Raw genomic sequence first — 15,264 nt, forward strand, 5'->3', positions numbered from 1 at the left:
ATGTATCTGAAATGGAATATTCTCTCAGGGTTTTACTTTCCTGTCGATCTAAGCTCAGGAGGGGAATGATTGTTTCAACAACACTTTCATTTAAACTGGAGCGCACCTTTTGACTTGACAACTGTCTCCTAATGAAATTTTATTTCTGAACTGCTCAGCAGTTTAAAAATAGCGGGACAATTGCTCTGTTTGCTAATCACTAACAGCATGTCACATTATATTCAGTTCCGTTTATGACGGTATAGCAAGTAAAGGCAAGTCCTGAATGTTGGGGAGAAGTAGTATTCGTGCGGGTTTTAGGAGCATCTTTTTGTAAAAGATTAATTTTATTTATTTGAAAGGCAGAATTGCAGAGAGGGAAAGATAGAGAGCAGGAGTGAGTGAGAGAGAATTTCCCATTTGTTGGTTCATTCCCTTTGTGGCCAGAATAGCTGGGACTGGGCTGGGCTGAAGCCTCCAGACAGGATGCCAGTCCAATCCCCCACATGGGTGTGGAGGCCTAAAGTGGTTGGTACATCATCTGCTGCTTTCCCAGATTCATTTGCAAGGAGTTTGATCATAATTGGTGCAGCTAGGACTCCGATAGTACTCATGTGGACTGCCATTGTTGTAAAGAGTGGCTTAACTCACTGAGCCACAACACCAGCCCCTAATATTGGTATTTAATAAAGGAATGAAAGGATACTAATACTAATCAATATTAATGATTAAAAATTGTTGTTTATGAAGAAGTAATACTATGTTATTGCTACATTTAAGTATAAGCAAAATAAAAAGTTTGTACCCTTATTATAATTATTGTAATTATGAAATGAACTTATTGCAGTGAATTATATCAATTACAGAATGGGCAAAATAAAGATCAATAATAATAATAATACGTAACGCTCACTACAATGCCAGGGTACAAGTTTGAGTCCTGGTTGTCCTTCTGATCCAGCTGTCTGCTAATGTTCACGGGAAAGCAGCAGAAGATGGCCAAGTGCTTGGACCTCCATCGACCTTGCGAAGGGCCAGGGAAGAACTCCTGCCCCCGGCTGCAGCCTGGCTCAGCCCTGGCTACTGCAGCTGTTTTTGGACATGAGCCAGCAAATAGGAAATTTCTCTCCCTGTCTCTCTCTCTCTCCCCCTCCCTTCCTCCCTCCCTCCCTTCCTCTCCTTCTCTGTCCTACCTTTCAAATAGTTTTTTAAGTAATAATTATATAATAATTAAATAATAATTATTTTAAAAATAATAATAATAATACATAGCAGGTAAAGCCATTTCTGCAATGCCAGAATCCCATATAGACACCTATTTGTGTCCCAGCCGCTCCACTTCTGACCCAGCTTCCTGCTAATAGCCTGGGGAAAGAACTGGCAGTTGGCCCAAGGGGGTTCCTGCCACCTGTATGGGAGACAAACGTAATGTGTCCACTGACTTCCCTCAGGGACAACAAGGCAGGGAGACGGAGAGAACTGGTGCCAAGACAGCAGCCAGCATCATTTTGTAACTTAATCCTGGAAGTAGCATCTCATTGCTTCTGTTGTGCTCTGCTCACAACCAACAAGTCAGTAAGTCCCACCCACATTCAGAGTGAATTAATTACGTAAGGTTTGACTGTCGGAAGGCTGGGTAGAAAAAGCAGGGCCATTTTAAAGCCATCCAGTCCCTGGTTCTTGGCAGGTGATTTTAGTAAGAGGAACTAGGCCAAAAGTGGAGAGTGAATCTCTCTTGGAAACAAGGGATTGTTTACAACAAGGAGTCGTCTACAATTGCTGAGCAGAAAGCTCCTTCTGTTTAGCAGCTGCAAAAGGAAATCACTGAGAAATGAAGTTTTGTTTTTATATTTTCAAGGCATACACATCTAATACAATGTTGTTTTATTGTTATAAATAATCAAGAATCATTACTAGAGAGGGGAAATGGATCTTTTAAAAAAAATACTAATTAAGGCTCTGCTTTGGGGTTGGGGGAGGGGCGATTTATATTTGTGGAAAGAGAATAAACCAGGTTTTCCATGAAAAGCTACCAAAATGCGGCCTCTTAGTTACATAATTAGAACTGAACTCTAGGAGCAAATAGTTATGACTGTGTGTCTGGTTAAGCATGCCAAAGTCCAGAACATGCTTATAAAAATAGCAAATGAGCCAATAAAAGTGATAGGATTTATGAGCCAGAGAGAACCAAGGCTATAATCCGTAAAGTAAAAAACACGACTTTTTTGATCATGCCTTCCAGACACTTGAAATTTCTCAAATTCTGGAGGAGCAAAGCTGCATTGAAGTGGAGAACAAATTCCCATCAGAAAGGAGATAAATTAGTGGCCTAATAAGGAGGTTAATTAAGGGAAGGAAAGTGCTATTCGTCTCAAGAGGCCAAAAAGTGGGTGGGCTGTTTCTAATTGTATGAGGAAAGTCCTCCAGACTAGGAGAGAAGCCAAGCGAAGCTTCTCGAGGCAAGCGGGCCTTCCCAAGTGGAGCAGGGATTATTGGCGAGAATCCACAGAGGTAGCAAGGGTCACGGGGACAGGCAACAAAAGGTAATAGGTCAACCAGAAGAAAGCAAATGGAAAACAAAAGTGCATTGGAATGTGAGGATTCTCGCTGGCGAAAGAACACATGCATTCGTGTTTATATGGAACAAAGAGAGAAGAGGAAGTCACTCTGGGAAGAAGGCATGTCATCATTGAATCCAAGTAGCTGGAATGAATCCTGCATGCTCCCAGTGCCTGTGTTCTGTCCTGCCAGTTCCAGGGGAGGCTGTGAAGACAGTGTTGCTGCACCGCCAGGGGCCTTGTGGCCCTGAGGAAGGAAAGGGGGCAGTGTGTGAAAAAGAGGGAGGGAGGCAGCCAGGATAGCAGGAAGGGAGAGGGAGGCAGAGAGAGAGGAAGGGAGGGAAGCAAAGGATGGAGAGAAGGAAGGAAGAAAACACATCAGCTCACATACAACTACAAAAGGAAAACCAGGGCAAAGAGTTCAGTATTTTGTTGTTTTAAATCCAAATAGAAGGGGAGTGGGGGTGGCGGTGGGGAAGGGAACAGAAGGCTTAAATTCCATAGTCCCAATAACCATGTAGTGAAAATAAAAGATACTCAAAAGAAAGAAAAATTAACTCTAGGTTAAACTTGCAGAATTGAACATACACCTTTTTGTTTATTTTATTCCATCGCCACTGAAACTGCCCTAAGCAGGGATGGCTTTGTGGCACAGTGAGTTAAGCTGCCATCTGCAACACCAACATCCCTTTAGAGTACCAGTTATGGTCACCATTGCTCCACGTCAGCATCAGCTCCCTGCTAGTGCACCTGGGAAAGTAGCAGAAGACAGCCCAAGTGCCTGGGTCCCTGCGACCCGCATGGGAAATCTGGATGCAGGTCCAGGCTTCTGACTTTAGCCTGGTCCAGCTGTGGCCATGTAGCTGTTTGGGAAGTGAACCAGCAGATGTAAGACCTCTTTCTGTCTGTCTCTCCCTCTCTGTCTGTCACTCTGTCTTCCAAATAGATAAATAAATAAATCTTTCAAATTTTCTTTAGAAAAATGAAATTCCAATAATTCATAAGGACAAAGAGAATCAGAGTTGATACTGGATGAAAAATATATCAACAAATGTTTGTGAAATGGAAAGCAAGTGGCTGAGAGGCCACTGAGTTAGCCGACCGTAGGACATTGGAAATGAATGCCTGTAGAGTGTTGGTGGGCTTAGGGGATCCCAAAAAGAGCAAGCCAGGCTGTGTGATGCAATACAGGAGACTGGGAGTTGGAGATCTCAGATATCTTTGAAAGAAGAGCGGAGCTGAAGACAGAACTATCTGGAAGATTGGAAGAGGGACAGGCAGATCCTCAGTCACCCTTCCCAGTCCCCGCAGCCACTGCTCACCATCCTCGAAGGAGACCAACATTTCACTCGCCAACACAACGAGAGAGGCTTGAGACCAGAGGGTGTAAGAAGACAGAGTACGGGCCGCAGCCGCAGCCACAGAGGAAGTCTGTATATTAAGTCTGTGACAGTTCCTGTCACACACTTGCATCCCGGAACACAAGTAGTGGGCTTATGTATCAGCAGCCAGGGGTGGAAACCCTTTCTGAGGATATGGACTCTTGAAGGAAGAGCCCTATGGGCATTTTCAGTGGGGAATCCTAATGCAATGGCTGCAGCCACGGCCAAGGGTGGCATTTCTGTCAACATGTGGGAGGCTCATTTTAAAACAAGAAGCATCCCTAATATAAAGAGCTAAAATCAAAAGCAAAACCAAAAAAGAAAAAAACATGGGTGAGGTGGTTTGGTAAAAAAACAAATACAGTACGTACAGGGAACAAAAGAGTTTCAGAGAGAAAGAGATAATATTGTGTTCATTAAAAATGAATTGGGGGCCCGGCGTGGTGGCACAAGTGGTTAAGGTCCTTGCCTTGCACGCCCAGGATCCCATATGGGCGCCAGTTTTATCCCAGCAGCCCCGCTTCCCTTCCAGCTCCCTGCCTGTGGCCTGGGAAAGCAGTCGAGGACAGCCCAAAGCTTTGGGACCCTGCACCCGCATGGGAGACCCGGAAGAGGCTCCTGGCTTCGGGATCGGCATAGCATCGGCCGTTGTGCTCACTTGGGGAGTGAATCATCGGACAGAAGATCTTCCTGTCTCTCCTCTCTGTGTATCTGCCTTTCCAATAAAAAAATAATAATAAAAATAAATCTTTGAAAAAAATGAATTGGAGGCTATAACTAAAAGAATAGGAAAATGCTAAAATGTAAAGGCTGAAATTAAAAAAAAAAGGTTTAATGATAGAGATGAGAAATCTCCCAGAAAATAGAAGGAAGAAGACAAAGAAATGGGGAGAAGAAAATGGGAGGATTGCTACGGGCAATCTAACACCCCAATAGTAGGAGCTGCAGAAAGAAGCAACAGGAGGAAGGCAGGAGGGAGACCACGCAGGAATGACTTCCAGGCTACCTCCAGGAGCTGAAGGTCCTACTGATGACCCAGCACAGTAGGTGCACCTGTTCATCGTGGTGGAAGCGCCCCACCAAGATACTCTATAACGAAATATCAACACCAGCAGGAGAAACCCAAGTACTTCAAAGCTTGAGGGAGGAGAGGGGGGACCAGGCAGTGAGCAGTCAGCAATCAAAATAGCATAATTCTGCATAAAAACAGTAGAAAACAGAAGACAAATTCTGAAGGGAAATTATTTCCAACCTCAAGTTCTATAGCCTATCAAATGATTAGTTATCAAATAAGGATTTGGGTTTTTGTTTTTTGTGGTTTGGTTTTTTTGTTTGTTTTTTTGTTTTTTACAAAAATGCTATTTTCTTTGCAGCCTTTCTCAGACAGCTGGAGAGGCCATATGGCACCACAGGGTATAGATACAGGAATAAGGGCTCCAAGGCAGGGCCAGGATAGACAGCAGGGCTCAGAATGCGGCAGTGGGTCGGACAGAGAAGAATCTAAACAGGCAAAGCAAACTGCGTGACACAGCGCATGGGAGACTTGGGAACCGGAGGCCTCGGATGCCTTTCAAAGAAGCATGGAGCTGAAGACAGGACTAGCTGTGCTGTGCCGAGCTGAGCCGAGTGTTCCTTTAAGTGTGTCTCCAAGAACAAAGTGGAGCTGAATAGACTACAGAGTGCACCTGAACATTCTGAGACGATATTTATACCTCTGTGAGTTTAGTGGAGAACTGATGAGTGCCACCTGGAAAACTGAGCAGATAAATAACGAGAATCTTTCTAGATGGAAACTGCCCAAGAAGTGCAGTGGAGGGTCGTTGGCATTGTGGCACAGGAACCACAGCCAGACACACCAGCATCCCATAATGGCACAGGTTGGGGTCCCAGCTGCTCCACTTCCATCCCAGCTCCCTGCTCATAATCTAGGAAAAACAGTGGGAATTGGGCCAAGTGTTTGGGGCCCTGCCACCCACACAGGAGATCCAGTTGAACTCCTGGTTCCTGGCTTTGGCCTGGCCTGGGACTGCCTGTTTAGGCCATCTGTGGAGTGGACCATAACAGAAATTTCTCTGTCTCTCTCTCTCTTTTTCTTTCTTTGTCTTGACCTCTCTATTTGTAACTCGAATTAAAAAAAAAAAAAAAAAACTTGAAAAAAGAATCTGTATTACTCAGATGTGCATAAACTTAATATAAGTTGGTCATATAAAAGTACAGATCTGATTACAACTTGTGGTAAGACATGGTGTGACTGTACAGGTGGGGGAGACACATCTTTGGGTAAATGATGTAGGAAGCCTGGCCCTCGTCTTCCATTGTGTGGAGTGAATTCGTCACAGTCAGATTTTAAAAACAGAGAATATAAATTTGTACAGCCATTGTGGAAAACAGTGTGAAGATTCTTCAAAAAAAAAAAAAGCTAAAAATATAACTACCATACGATCCAACAACAACCCTACTGGTGGGTGAAAAACAGAATCATTCTGTCAGAGACATCTGCACGCCCATATTTATGGCAACACTCTTCACAATCGCCAAGGAGTGGAAGCAATCTGCATGTCCATCAAGCTCTGCATGGATCATGAAAATCAGGTATAAATGTGCAGTGGAGTATTGTTCAGCCACAAAACCGGATGAAATGTCATTTACACAAGCATGGATGGAACTGCGGGTCATTATATTAAGTGAAAGGTCATGCCCCAAAAACACAGATGCTGCCAGATCTCACTCACACGCACAGTCTAAAAAGAGTTGATCTATTAGAAATGAAGAGTGTGATGGTAATTACCAGAGCTGGAAACAGTAGGGGCAGAGAGGAGAGAGAGAAGCTGATTAACAAATACTGAGTTACGGTTAGATAGGAGCAAGGAATTTTAGTTTGCGCAATAAGCTGACTACAGATAATGTGTATTTCTCTAAAGGAAAAAAAAAACTAGAAGAAAGGATTTTTGAATGTCTTTACTGTAAGAAAACATTTAATGCTTAAGGAAATGTTTACCTCGATTGTACATTATGATGTGTGTGAAAGTAGAAGCATCACATGGCATCCCGTACGTATGTGTTTTGAAAGCAGAGGCAGGCGTTCGGCTCAGCAAATGAGAGGCTCTTAGGAGACCCCCATCCTGTATCGGAGAACACGGGTTTGAGCTCTGATTCTTGCGCTTATGATCCAGCTTCCTGCTAACGCGGACCTGGAAGGGAGCAGGTGATGACTGACTCCTTGCCACCCACAGGGGACACTGATCGGGTTCTGGGCCCCGAGCTGCAGCCTGCTCCAACCAAGGCTGTTGCAGGTCCTTGAGCAGTGAATCAGCAAGTGGATTTTCTCTCTCTCTCTCTCTCTCTCTCTCTCTCTCTCTCTCTTTCTCTTTCTCCCTCTCTCTCTCTTTCTATCTGCCTTTTCAAAAAGTAAAAATACATCTGAGACTGTGGGTGGGCAAGACCAGTCCACAGCCCCCCACCCCCGCGCATGTGAGAGCCGGTCTGGAGAACAGACTGGTAGGGGCTCAGGAACACACCCCACCTCCCGTCTCACCTCCATGGACACAGGAGGGAGGGCAAAAACATTTCTCTCACCCACCCTCCCTGGCCCCACCCCTCTCCATCCCAACTGGTGGGAGTTTGCAGTCTCCTCACCATTGACATGAACATTTAAAATTAAATTTTAAAAAGTGAAAGTATATAGAAAATTTTAAAATAGTTTTACAATTGTTAAGTTTTAAAAATTGGAAAAGGGGGTCCAGCAACTCGGTGTAGTAGACTAAGCCTCTGCCTGCAGCGTCAACATCCCGAATGGGCTCTGGTTTGTGTCCAGGATGTTCCATTTCCCATCCAGCTCCTTGCTTATGGCCTTGAAAAGCAGCAGAGGATGACTGGTTACTGGGACACTGCACTCACGTGGGAGACCTGGAAGAAGCTCTTGGCTCTTGAAGGCTCAGCTCCAGTCATTGTGGCCGTATGGGGAGTGAACCAGCAGACGGAAGATCTCTCTGTCTCTCCTTAATTCTGACTTCCAGACTTTTAAAAAAGTTGAAAAAATCTGAGATATAGTTGGATGTTATTTAGAAATACAGAGCCAAACATCAGAAATGATAGCTTAAAAATCTGAACACGGCACAGTTCCTGAGAAGCACCACTTGGAAGTGTGAGGTGATGCTCTTTTGAATTGTAAGTTTTACAGTATAATTTTAACTGTGTGTAACGTATCATTTTCATTTTTAAAACTCTCGACAGGAGTATAGTAATAAAAGAACGTGATTTGCAGAAGGTGGCAGAAGCAAGGATAAGCCAAGGAGCATGGAAGAAAATCAAGAAAGTTGTAAATAAAGCAAATAAATGGCAGACTATGAACCACATGAGAACTTTTTCAAAATTATGAGAAATAAAGAAACTAAGATAGAATGTAGCTTTACCTTTAGTAATAGATGCTTGATTCAGCTCCACATACTCCTCCAATCTAAGCGACCATTTACTGAGATGGGAAGTACTAGGTTAGTAATGAAATCAAAGGAAAATAACAAATATTTGATTTGGGATTTGCTAATATGCTTATTAGACGTTTGCATAATAGACATTCCACGTCTCAGGCCTGGTGTCCACAGAGAGAGCTGGCTGGAAATATGGTTTTAGAGATATTCACGTGCAGCTAGTACTTAAACACTGGGCTCGAATGAGATCGCACAGGCAATGAAACCACAGAGAACAGACATTCTGACTTCTAGGGATGGGAGAAAAAGAAGAGAAGAATCTAGCAAAGATGACAGAGCAAAAGCTTCTAGGCAACTAGGAAGTAAACCAGAGAAGAATTCTGTTAAGGAATGTAAGGAAAGAGTACTTAGAGAAGGGAATTTTGTAACCTACTTATGTCCCTTATCTGAAGACTTTGGGTTCAGATATTTTAAAATATTTTTAATTTAGTAAGTTAATACAGGAAGCCAGCACTGTGGTATAGTGAGTAAAGCTGCCACAGGCATCCCATACAAGCACCTGTTACAAGTCCCAGCTGCTCAACTTCTGGTCCAGCTCCCTGTTAATATGCCTGGAAAAGCAGCAGAGAATGGCCCAAGTGCCTGAACCCCTATAACCACATAGGAGTCCATAAGATCCTCCTGGCCTGGCTTCAGATCAATCCAGCTCCAGCCACTGTGGGCATTTTTTAAGTGAACCAGCAGATGAAACATTCTCTTTCTCTCTCTCTCTCTCTAACTCTGCCTTTCAAATAAATAAATAAATAAGCCTTTAAAAAAAATAAGCCAAAAAAACCCCAAGAAGTTACCACAGTGCATACGCTTCCGGAGACCTCAGGCAGCCCCCTCCCTTGCAATGGCATTCATATTTTTGCAGTGAAACATCTGAAGGTTCACATTTAATGGGATCAAGACTGTAATTAGCTTCCTGTCAGTCTGGTCAGATTTTATCACCAAAGTAATAAATTACAAAAATTGTCAAAGCTTTTTGGATTTCAAATTGTAGCTAAAGGATAATGGGTTCTCTTCCATTACAACAGCTGTTTTCATTTTTTATGTTAGTTCATCTGACCATCCTTCTGACATCCTGGACCTGTTTTTGTTTAAAAAATTTTTAAAAGAAAGAAAAAGGGCATATGTTATCTCTGTAGGGTTGCAGACACACAAAAACGGGCCAGGAAAAAGCCACGTAAGAATTTGCGTCCAAAGTATGACTGGTGGTTATCATTAAGGAATTGTGTAAACTGTAATAGTAAATTCTAAGACATAACATTTCTAACATAGCTTCTTTGCAGAGGATTTTCCTAGGTTTGGGCTATGCACCTACTGTGTTTGCATACTATGTCAATTTAGAGAAAATGACCCACACTTCTCTTCCTCTATAAAAATGGAAAAACCAATGTCCCAGTTCTGGGAGCCGAGAATATCCGTGTCTCTTCCACAAAGGAGGACGACGAAGGGAGATTCTCTGACATCTGACCCCGTCGGAATGGGCAGATCAGGAAAGCTTCGGGGTAACATGGACTATTCATAGGCTTGGCTCTCAAGGAGGGTGTGTGTGCACAGGATCACTGCAGCATGGGCGAAAAACGAGCTTCACCCAGGGGTCTCCAGTGTGGAGAGAGACTAGGAAATTGACTAGCTGAGCAGGGATATGGAGAAACTGTTTTGGTTGTGTTTAGTTTGTGTTCATTCTTAACTAAAGTTGGGTTGTTGACTTCGAAAAGTAATCTTAAATACTGCGCCTCTGTGGGTCCTTCCCACCCATCCTCAAACATCTCTCCTTGAACCGTCTCCGTCTCAGAGGTCACTGCCGCTGTCTCTGCCTGTGTTCTGATGTGTCTGCCATCATTGGTTTTCTGTGTTCACAACCATGCACGTGTAATTGTAAGAGCAATCTCCCTGACACTCCTCTTCCTGGAAATTTGTTCAGATCCTCATTTGCCCTCCAGAAGTCCATTTCCACTAGTCCATTTCCACCAAACTGCCAAGTACAGCTGCTTCTCGATTTAAACGGACTCTGTCACCTTCAGATTCATCAAGTGACCCAGCAAAGTCTTCTCTTGTTTCTTCCACTGTTTTTGGAATTGAAAAAGCAACCCAGCTGTCATTAAGGATGAAAGTGAAAACAAACACAAAAATAAACATGTCAAGCAGTGTAGGAAATTGGCCATTTTTATTTTTTTAGTATTAGAAATTTCAGACAGATGGTGAGCTAATTTATATTTTCATTTTGTCATTTACCTACTCGGTGGCAATGCAATTAAGCCATTTTTTAAATCCCAATTCAAAGCAGCCTTCATCTGTAAATGCTGTAGAGAAATCGATAGGGAACTCTCAGGACTGACTGAAGAGTTTAAGCATGCAGAAGCGCTAGTTCTCGCTCCCCTAGACCAGATGAGATCAGGCATGCTCAGGGTAGTATGGCCATTGACAAGGTCTCCCTCCCCTAAACCATTTCCGCCAAGAGTCACTTAGAACAGAAGCCTCCTCCATGAAAATGTCGGATTCCCTCCTGCCACCTTGCCCCACTCCAGCACATTTTCCGCAGAATCGGCAAAAGGCGCCTCCTTTCCTGCAGACTGGGCCAGGCTAGGACTCTGCCTGAAGCCCAACTCCCCATGACTCCAGATGGCCCAAGAATTCTGACAAAGTGCTGGATATTAATGTGCTGCTGCAGGTTCCTTCTTAATCTGATCTGATCCCTCCTCCTCCCTCAGCCCTAGTTTTCTTCCATGCACCTGCCTCACCTTCCATCCCTGCATGTGCTGCAGGCGTTCTCACTTTCTGCCTTTTGTGCACCTGGCTCCTGCCTCCCATTTCTTCTTGACTTCCAGTTGATGCACCAGTGATACAGTTTTACCACACTAAAATACCATCAGAGACAATGCTATCTAAGACATGTGCAGTGCTGTGGCTTCCCTGAGTATTTTCCTGCTTGCCTACCATTTTCAGTCATGTTGAATGCATCCCACCGTGCACATTTTTCCATATTCTTCAATGGAAATGGATATTAAATGCTGCAGCCACCCAACTTTCCTTTTGCCTAAAGTGCTGAAGGCAGTCTAATCACAAGTGGATGATTGTTTTCAAGTCCAATAGAATTTTCCATGAAGGTGTCTACTGACTTGAGCCGTGTCCACATGTCCTCCTGTCGTGCCCTGTCACACTCCAATACTGAAATAGCAACCCTTCAGATCTGCATGTGTTCTCGTTTCCATTGTTTTATACCCTGTGACTGAGGCAAAATTACAACATCTGATGAACTTCCTGTTGAATAGAATTATAATCTCTATTTTAGAGGAGAAAGTACTGGTGGCAAGGATATGAAGATTTACGAAACTCAACCAAGATTTCTTAGTGATTTGGCACAAACAAAAGTAGAAGTTCTGACTTGCAGTCTCGTTTTCAGTTCAGAGATCCTCCTGGTTTGGGAAATAATAAAGAAAATTAATCCAGTGTCCTGAAAAGTGGTAATAGTCTGGAAGGAGACCCCATTCCTGAGTGGTGGGCTCCAGCCCAAGACCGTCAGCAGCGGCTGACCATACACACTTTGAAATACATCTGGTTAGGGTTGGTGGGAACCATGTGATCTAATCATGCCCTGACTGCTTCAGACCGTACTGGGTACAAAACATGGGTATAAAGTTCAACACGGAGTCTTCTGGCTCCTTGCTCCCAAGTACTTCGCATGGGGATTTGTTGTCCCCTCCGCATTTTCATTCTCTCCTTTAGGGAAGTGTCACTTGCCTAAAATGACTTTCAAATGACTTGCTCTATGAACGTTTTCTATAGAAGACCACGACTTTTTTAAAAAGACATAATTACAGGGAGAGGGAGAGAGTAATCTTCCATCCACTGCTTCATTCCCACAAATGGCCACAGTGGCTGGCACTGGGCCGTGCTGAAGCCAGAAGATGCAGCTCCATCTGGGTTTCTAACATGGGTGACGAGCGCCCAAGCACTAAGCATCTCTTGCTGCTTGACCAGTCGTATTAGCAGAGAGCAGGATGGGAAGTGAAGCAGCTGGGACTAGAACCTGTGCTCATATGAAATGCCGATGTCGCAGGCAGTGGCTTCACCTGCTACACCATGCAGGTCCCTCTCACAGCTTTCTTATCCAAGCATCTTGACAGTAACTTGTTGAAGTCCACTTTAGTCATTTCTGCACATTTTTTATCGCATCATTGTCCAAAGAGCAACATGGTCCCTGCACACTTGGTATGACTGAGACACTGAGCTAGCCACGGGCTTCTACGGGCAGGACGGCTCCACCCCGTGCCAGCCGGGGTGCCCCCAGCAAGTCACCGCTCCAGGCCGCACCTCAATCAGCTGACGCCTAACACAGTTCCTTATTAGCCTTCCTCTCTACCCTTACCTCCCCTTCCTTTCCAACAAGTGCTAATATTCAGTTAGAGTTCATGTGGACCAGGCAAGAAAGCCACAAACATCATTGCTCTTTAAAAAGAGAGAATGTTAGCGATAACGAGGAATAATTAACCCACAATTTTTAAAAAGCACAAGACTAAGTGGGTCATAGATGTGTGTAAATAACATGTAATTGATGAGGTTTTGCTGAGCCAGACATGCTGCTTGTCTTATAGAACATTACTGTGCAACCAGGTAACCAGAGTTTTCTTTTTTGATTTTGATGACCAAATTTGGAATTGAATTGAATCCTGCCGCTAAACACAGGAAGATGCTCCTGTCGTTGACACCTGCTATTTGGTTCCACTCACAGCAGGTTAGTCAGCAAACCATCCAGATTTTTGCACCGGAGTCAGCAGGGGAATGCCCTGGCTGCTTTTATACGCAAGCTCACCTGATAGAAATTTGAGTTAGTGAATTCTATAGCACAGCCATTTTAACTGATTACTAATTAAAATAACGTACCACTTGGAACTTCTTACTTTTTTTTTTTTACCTCTTTCAGCATCCCAAAGACATGAGTGTCAGGACCTTGACGAGGTCCTTGAAGTAGTCTTGCTGAACTTCATACACAGAAAATGGGTAACTCAGGTGGAAATGCAGCATGGCAGAGTCTTCGGGCGCCCTGGTACCCTCGGGTCCAGTCACATACTGGAAGCTTAGATGTGCTCCAGTACACCCTGCCTAGATGAGACTCAGCTCTTAAGTCCTCCAGACAGCTCTGTTCAAAAGTTCTTCCTTGTCTTGAAATCCCCCTTAGGCTGAGGTTCCTTGAGGGACATAAAAGGCTGCTCTGCTCAAACTTGGGGGTGCAAACTGTGCCCACCATGGCTTACAGGAAGTTGGTGTATGCCAGGAGAAGCAGATGATAGTCTGTGTTTAGGGGACATTATCTTACAGAATCACAAATAATCAGTGTATTTCAGTTAAGAAAGAATATTAGAAACTTTTTATTATTTAAATACTGATATGTTATTCTATCTAATAATTCAGTGTTACCAATTTGCCTCTTGAATTCAGTTGTGTCTTCACTATAAAAACTCTACAGTTAATCACCATTTCCTATCATATGTGCAGAACCTGCTGTCTGCCACACAAGGCAAAGGAGTTGAAACCCTACGGAGGTGGACACTAGAAGCCCTAGGTTCTAACTCCAGCTCCCCCACAACCAGCAGAGTGACCCTGGACCTTAATTCCCGGACCAGTTTCCCCAGGCCTTCATTCTTCCACTGCAACGTGCAGGGGTTGAACAAGGTGCTCTGACCCAGTTGCTTCCAACTTTCACACACCCTGCTTTGGTGGGGTATCCTAGACCCCCATGGATCTGCTTGCATTTGCTGTTTAAGGCCAGGGGTGGCTTCTGCCCTTCTGTCTTTTCAGAACACGTTTCTTCAAGAGACAGTGCGCAGAGAGTGTGAGGAGCGCTTTGAACTGACAGAGGCCCTGAGTGAAGCCAAACAACAGCTCCTGGGGCTCAGAAAGCTCAGTGCAAGTTCAGCTCTGTCCCCGTGTTCCCCGGACGAGGGCAGCCCGGCCGCCTGCGCTGCGGCCGTCGGAAGTCACGGAGAGCGAAGCCTGGTAAGGCTCAACGCCGAAAGCGGAGTCCGCATCCCCCGCCTGCATGGGGTGAGCAAACCCACCAGGGCCTCGGCCTCCCAAAACCCCACGAGGGCCAGCAGCTCAGGCTTGCCGCTTCTGCCCCAGCCGCACCTTCCCAGGGGCCAAGCACTTTCGGTCAACGAGACCAGGCGCAGACTGGCTGCCATGCTGCGGAGGCGGCTGAGTCAGCAGTGACGGATCCGGCATCCAGAGCAGCTCCGCCCAGGACGCACGCACTCTGGCAGGGTCCCAGGGACTCCCTGTAACTGAGACGGACGGAGAGCATCAAATAGGCTCACATGTTAGGAATGCACGTCCGTGCCTATATTTAACGAAAGAATGTATAAGAAGCCAGAAAACTGAAGGCGCATTTCCCAAGAATCGACTTAACTTGAAATTTCGGCAATGAATGTATTGTTCTCCCAGGCAGTCAGTTTCTCTATGTATGAATCGTGTGTATTTAGAAGTGTCCTTAAGAATATGCTCTGCTCTTGAGAAATCACAGGTAGTTTTTTAATCCTTAGCACCTTTTTTTCATACATTTCCACACATACACCCCCAAAAAAAAATAGATTGCATTGGTTCTATTGATGTTTTTTCCTTTGTTGAACTAAATAGGTTAAATACGTGCAGCAAGTATTCCAGTCGGGGAAAAAAGTTTTTAATCTTTAGTTAAATAATTTTTAAAATGCTTAGCTCAGATATCCGCAGAGCGCATCAGGACTGGCAAACCTTCCGCTTCCTTCGCCTTCGAATCCAGTGGGTTCATGTGATTTCTCTCTGGCTATGTCAGAAGTAAAAAATAGACCACCCTGTGTTGACAGCATTTCCTGAGATGCTGCGATCCCTCCA

General features: G+C 44.5%; 1 protein-coding gene across 1 annotated transcript in view; it reads left to right on the forward strand.

The window, feature by feature from the left end:
• The window catches only part of LEKR1 (leucine, glutamate and lysine rich 1), a 178,930-nt gene extending 164,008 nt beyond the window's left edge, over positions 1-14,922 (forward strand). The window contains exon 13 of the mRNA XM_040974853.1: positions 14,194-14,922. Within this exon, the coding sequence (XP_040830787.1) occupies positions 14,194-14,607 (414 nt within the window). The 3' untranslated portion in view covers positions 14,608-14,922. The remainder of the gene's footprint in view (positions 1-14,193) is intronic.
• Positions 14,923-15,264: the final 342 nt, after the last annotated feature.

Source organism: Ochotona curzoniae, unplaced genomic scaffold (assembly GCF_017591425.1).
Source record: "Ochotona curzoniae isolate NIBS_2020 unplaced genomic scaffold, NIBS_Ocur_1.0 contig_2599, whole genome shotgun sequence".
NCBI classification, from domain to species: Eukaryota; Metazoa; Chordata; class Mammalia; order Lagomorpha; family Ochotonidae; genus Ochotona; species Ochotona curzoniae.